This window comes from Micropterus salmoides, unplaced genomic scaffold (genome assembly GCF_014851395.1).
Source record: "Micropterus salmoides isolate LMB-PRFRI ecotype aquatic unplaced genomic scaffold, ASM1485139v1 Ms_hic_scaffold_14, whole genome shotgun sequence".
In the NCBI taxonomy this organism is placed as follows: Eukaryota; Metazoa; Chordata; class Actinopteri; order Centrarchiformes; family Centrarchidae; genus Micropterus; species Micropterus salmoides.
In genome coordinates this window covers 14,673,451-14,679,951 of record NW_024040485.1, presented here as the reverse complement: position 1 = coordinate 14,679,951, position 6,501 = coordinate 14,673,451, and the positions used below count along the sequence as shown (strand labels likewise).

At 41.5% G+C, this 6,501-nt stretch overlaps 1 protein-coding gene across 10 annotated transcripts in view; it reads right to left on the bottom strand.

The window, feature by feature from the left end:
• Positions 1-1,506: 1,506 nt before the first annotated feature.
• Positions 1,507-6,501, bottom strand: part of LOC119902022 (adhesion G protein-coupled receptor L2-like) — a 124,231-nt gene continuing 119,236 nt past the window's right edge. For 9 of the 10 annotated variants that reach the window (XM_038717887.1, XM_038717886.1, XM_038717891.1 and 6 more), the window contains one exon: positions 1,507-3,544. In XM_038717887.1, the coding sequence (XP_038573815.1) occupies positions 2,679-3,544 (866 nt within the window). In that variant the 3' untranslated portion in view covers positions 1,507-2,678. Of the gene's footprint in view, positions 3,545-4,136; positions 4,191-6,501 lie in introns of all 10 variants that reach the window. The other variant, XM_038717894.1, reaches the window with a different exon arrangement.

Genomic DNA, 6,501 nt, shown 5'->3' with positions numbered 1-6,501 from the left:
TATAAGCCAGTGACGCACTGCGTTAGGATCTGCTTTTCTATGTGTAATTCTCAGACGCGTTCATCAGCATACTCGCTGTGTAAATCGTCACGTACAAAATATTGAGCCAGCAGTCGTCAAAGTGTTTCATAGGTTTAATTATTTTGGTTTTGACATTAAAATGAGATGAATCTTTAAATTCAATTAGCAACATGTTCATTCTGAACTGTTTGTGTTATCACATGCTGTCACATGTAGAAAGTGTATTGCTGTTGTAAACATAACTGCTGCTTTAGAAATAACATTTAGTTATATTTAAAATATTCAATTCTAATTCTGTTCTGAATTTATTCTTTTTTTTTCTTAAATATATTTGTAAAGCACTGTTAGTGGCCTAATAAAAAAGAACCAATAAGTATTGCTAAAAGAACTGAACCAGTAAGAGTAGTATACCCATGCCTAAACACCACTATAATTGGTCAAAAACACATTTTAATGGTGACCCACCATTAAATGATCACCTGTGGGTCACGTGGAATCTCTACATTAAAAACCTATCAACATCACTGAAGCTGTTGAGAAACTTAACAAATTTACATTATGTTTTTAATTTCTAAACAGTTCATTATTTATATGAATTAACTGCACTGAGACGTTTGTTTTTTCTGTTCTTTCATTTTATCTATTTCCTGTTTTACATTACTGTCACATTTAATGTACAGAAAGGTCAACAGTGACAGTGAGAAGCCCGTGAACAGTCTGTTGAAGCTTGTGTTTGTATGTCATTAGTTAATTTGTCAGCTGTAGTGAATATCTGGCTTCATTATTGGGATGCTGCATGTGAATACATCCCAATGAGAGATTACATAAAGAAACACAATTTTAGTGTCTTCTGTCAAAATGAGACTGTTCCTTTTGACATTTGACCATTTTAACTAAAGCAACGATAAAGGGACATTTTTCAGTTTTTAGGCAGCATTGATGAAGTTACTGATGAAGTTATTTATTTTTGACACACAAGTGAAATGTTTTGAGTGTGCAACCTGCTTTTTAGAGGTGAAGCATTGTGCTTTCTCAGTATAAAATGTGTGGCGTTTGCTGTGAGTTTTGAGAACTGCAAAAGTATTTCATAAAATGTGCTAAAACATTGGAGAAAAACTGTAAAACATATCACACTGTTGCACCGGGTGACTTGTGTCATTACAATGAACACAGGGCACTGAGTCGAACCCACATACAGCGTCCTGCTGTTATAAATCCCCACTAGTGCATTAATACGCAGCAGAAATACCCCCCCACCCCCCCCCCAAAAAACAACAACAACCCCACTATACATTCCTGTTTGAATAAAGTTTGATTAAAAAAAACAATTAACGGACAGGATTCCAACAGGCTTGGAAAGTTAGACTAACACAGTGTCAGTCTGGGTAATATTCTCAGCCTTATTTTTTTTGTCATTTTCCTACATGAATGGATCATTGCAGATTTTTTTTATGCAAAGCATGAATAAACAGCCAGACATCTGCGAACAAGAAAAAATTTCACATTTATTTGATATCAAACAGGAGTTGAATTAAATATCAGCGGATGATGGGCTCTTACAAAAGAAATAAAATGAACCTAATCAGTGCTGCAACAACTTTTCACACTTTCCAACCATGTTCTTTTTTCCCCCATTTTCTACGTTAATAAATTAATTAGTGTCAAAGGATGAAACATGTCCGCAAAAACTGCAGTATCGCATTGACACGAACATAAGTCTTTAAACCTGACAATTTCCTTCAAGTAAAATAAATTACACAAGTTTCCAATTCACTCCAAATCTGTGCATGGCCTGGTGTTAACAAATATACTACTGGCAAAAACTCATCATTCATGAAAGCAAAAGCACTTCACAAGCAGAGACGTGAGCATGATTTCATTTCATATGGATTGATATCTCTCGAAACTTCTTCTTTTTTTTTTCATTTTCAAACATACTACAACGAGTCAAGTGTGAGAGGAAAAAGGACATTTCCACCATTTTGATTAATTTTGTTTGAAGAATCTTATTAACATTGAAAGGGCATAACTACTGAATGGTTGCCGTTTCTATTTTTTTTCCCTTTATTTCTTTTTTTTTTTACTTTTTACACTAGTGGTACAGCAAAATATATTTTCTTTAGCTGTTACTTTGACAACAGTTAAATGTGCAATAGAGAAAATATAAGGCCTGAGTCTGAATTAGTGGTTTCTTAACTTTACAGTCCTGACTGTGTAGTGGAGCCACACTAGTTCTGTACTTCATGACTAAAAAGACCCTGGCTCTGCAAAGTCCTCCAGGAATATGACAGGAGTTTCATAGTTCTTTGCTTGGTGTATTTATTTTTTTATCCCTTATTCTTTGACAGAACAGAACAACAGAAATGCCAAACTTATCTCTGACACAGCGGCCTGTGTGTTATTCTCTGCACCTCTTTAGTCCAACAGCAGAGCTTTCACAGTCCACATTTGTCGGGCCTTGGGTGGACGTGTTTTGTGTGTTAATGAGATCTGTGTGCAAAAGTCATTTGTTCATTACTTTTTTCCCCACCCAACAACATTTCACTTCCTGTCCTAACAGGAAGGGCATGTAGAGTGTGGAGCCAGACTTGCCGGCTCTCTTGACATCAACCGAAAGGACCCATCTGTTAAAACCTGTGCAAACAAAGATGGCCGGCTCAGAGACTGGTAATGAGCTGCATCTGTCCGTCGCTGGGCGCCTCGCCCTCCTGGGCGCAGCCTTCATTGTTGGGTGGGAGGATGCACCCATCACTGGTGCCTCGGTTTATGTGGTAGTAGGACATGGGCTGTGGAGCATCACCCAGCTCTGGCATGCTTTTATGATATGCGTCCTCGCTCTCGCTTTGAGGTGATGGGGAGAGCTCCTCCTCCTCCTCCTCCGGGGGGTACGGCGAAGCTGAGGGCGAGGGTGAGTCTCTCAAGTTTGGCATGCTGGTGTAAAGGGAGTCTCTATTATTGTTGGGTGAATGGGAGTCCATGTCCTCCACCGTAGTAACAGTCTCAGAGCCATGGCCGCCCTGCCCCTCTAGACGCCTGGGGGCTTTCTGGGCGCTATAGAGCAGGGAGTGAGTCCTCTGGGGCAGGAGGGGGGCCTCTAGCACCTCCTTATGATTGGGGTGCAGGAGCAGCTCCAGGGTGGCATGGCCTCCTATTCCGCTTCCTCTTTGGGGGGATGAGGCCTCGGCGTGATCCGCCACGATGGCGTCATCCTCACTGCCGCTCCCACCCCCTCCTCGGTCCACTGTCACCCTGGTCTGGGGAGGCAAAGCTCTGTCCCGCTCCCTCTGGCCGTCGCGACCTTTGGGGGCCCCGCGGGGCCTAAGATTGTTGTGGACAATCTCAGATATGATCATCTTCTCAAAGGCGGCATCGTCCAGGTTGAGGCCCCCCAGTTCACCCGGGGCTCTAACGCCCACTGTCTCATAGTCGTCGTCTCGCAGGGAGTAGCTGTTGTTGAAATTGCCATTGAGGGGGAGGGTGTCCATGGCACTGATGTCCCTGCTGTTGCTCAGAGAGTGCTGTCCTGCAGAGAAAGGCAAAAAGAGTGCGTGAGGTATAACTTTTTTGCCTTTTGAAAGAACAAAACAGTCTCCACTATGCCATCCACATACAACTTGATACTGCTCAGGACACTTCCCTCTTGTGCTGTTTGATCTCGGGGTGAATTTTAATTTTATGCAAATACAGAAAGTTTTACAATTCAAAAGAAAACCCAATTAGCTTCCCACCATGTCCATCCTCATCATGGCTGAATATCATTATAGCCAATCTAAGAGATTATCCTGAACAATATTGGGAGAAATGAGAACAAAAGATGAGTCAAAAACTTGGAAAATATAGCACGGCAACACGCTACAAAGTAGCTGATGACCAGGTCACAACACGGCAGCACAAACGACGGGGTAGGATGGGAGTTAAAGAAATATATAAATACAAGCCGATGAGGAAGTGTTGTGACATTAACAATGAATAAAACATTCCACCTGTTAAAAGAAGGCAAGACAAAAGAGTAATGTCCAACACAGATGGCCAGCCACCTCTCTGCACTGGGGCCCCAACAAGCACAGCAACAATCCCCACACACCACGACAGACAGGCACGGTGCAATGACTCACTTTGCCACCACTCACATCAAGTGTGTCTGCTCAGGCTATCTGGCCTAAGAACAGCTGATGTGCAAAAAAAGTAAAACAGATGCTTTTTTTCAATTGCAGCAGAAACAACAAAATCACTGAAATAAGACAAAAGTGGAAGCTTGTAACATCCAGCCTGGATTCAGTCGATCCCACTCGGATTGTGTCCTTGCAATTGGATGCTTTGCTTAAATTGTTGTCGTGGATGGAGAATGACAGCGAAATGATGTGTTTAACAGTTTGTGAGAGCTAAAGGACAAACCAAGGACAACTGAATCCTGGACTCAGCAGGTGACAGGGTTCAGCAGCAAGCGCAGTCTTTTTCTTTTTTTTTTTTTAATCTACAGTAAAACGAGGAACATTTCCTGGTGAAACAATTTCTTTCTGAACTCTACATAATTTTTTTCTCCTTTTATAGGAGTGTACATCTATTACTTTTATGTGAACAAAATAGACACACACAAATACACACACACACAGACAGCGGAGTACTCAAATTTTGTGCAGCCCTGTGACTAAGCTCAAGTAGCAGGATGGAAGTGAAGGGGGCCAGTTTGATTTGATATGAGGATTTTATTTACCGGGTACACTGTGAAAGGCTGACATTTTGTAGGGTGAGGGGGATGTCGTCACAGGGAGTCATTGCACACACAAAAAAAGGGGAAACTAGTCTTAGCTTTCAAACGAATGTGTTAGAAAATGGATGATAGCGACTAAAAAAAAAGCTCTAAAAACAACATCACAGACATTTCTAAAACGGGTGAAAGGAGCACAGAGAGCAAAAGGGCCAAAAAAAGGAGAGGGGGGAGGGTGAGGGTTATTAGACACATCTCTGAATAGAAGCTACTTCCAAATTTGCATTTGTTTATGCGCAGGCAGTGATTTTCATTGCAGACAGGTATTGTCTACCGGGAGCAGGGGAAATGATGTGAACAGAATTCAACTGGACACGACGACAGCTGCACTCTGGGAACCGTTCCAGCAGAGATTCATCCAAGATGTTCCCCTTACCGATTTTACTGCATCGGATGAACATCTGCAGAGTATTACTTAGTATTAATACACTTATAATGGAAGACACGCTCATCCTTTTGCAGGAGCTAAATGTAATGACTATAGCAGACAGAATTTCTGACAAAGCTTATGTTAAACTTGACAGTCTCTCGACGCGTATTTCATACTTGGTTGGTGATCTTCACACCAGGTTTTGACATTTGTGTGTCATACTGTGCCTGCTACCCTCAAACTAGTTTCCACATGTTAAATCTTTCAATTCTTTTGTCACTGCTTCCTGATCTCCTGCTGCTCCTGTGTTTGAACACGGCTAAGTACAGCGTTTTCGCCTCAGGGGGAGAAGAAGTGTTTCTACAGGTAAAAGGAGGATTTTTGTGCTGACTTTAAAGATGACCTGCTAATTAATTATCACCACTTCTTTTTCCATGTCCTGAAGTGCGCCAGCGCTAACATGCAATCATCCTACAATGATTAAACAGGTAAACATTTTGGGGCAATAAAGCACAAGCTGTCTGCACACACACACACACACACACACACACACCCCACACACACACTGATTTCAGAGTCTGAGCTGCTCGGTTGCTGCTGAGCTCACACACACACGCGTGCGCACACACACACACACACACACACACACACACACAAAAACATTCACAAAAGGTCTTTGATTTTCTGTGCAGACATTGTTTATGTTCCATCCCTTCTTCATTATCTCTGAGTTTGCTGTAAGCGAGCTTGCAGCACAAAACAAGACCATGATGACTGTAGCGGGTTAAAGCTATATGTTCCTGCATATCCTCTCCTTACACATTTTCGCCATGCTGTTTTTCTATATTCTCTTTTATCATCAAATGCCTGTGAATATCTGAGGGCTATGACTCTGCCCGCATTGCGTCATGTGCTTCTGTTTTTTTTTTGTCTTCTTTGATTGGGTCTCTTCTGCTCTGCCAGTGAGGAACTAGGTCATCATAAACACTGACACGATTTAAATCGGTATAATTTGAAATTAAACTAAAGAAATTGTAAAGATTTCAACATTAAAAATACTGTATCATCCATGAATGCAAGGTAACTGCATAAATAATCTGCACCATCGTGTGCAGCTCACATTCAACAGAGAGGAATTCTCAGTAGACGATAAGATAGCATTGACGTCTCTGAGTTTATCTCCTTCTGTGTTTACAAAGGACAAACCTGCGTAGATAAGAACTACTGGAAATACAGAGGAGGTGTGAATGGAGAAGAACAAACAGTGAATCTAGAGTAATCATTCTCAGCATGTTCAATGTAGGCTGTGTCAGAGCCACAGATTTTCATGTTTTTAATAAAT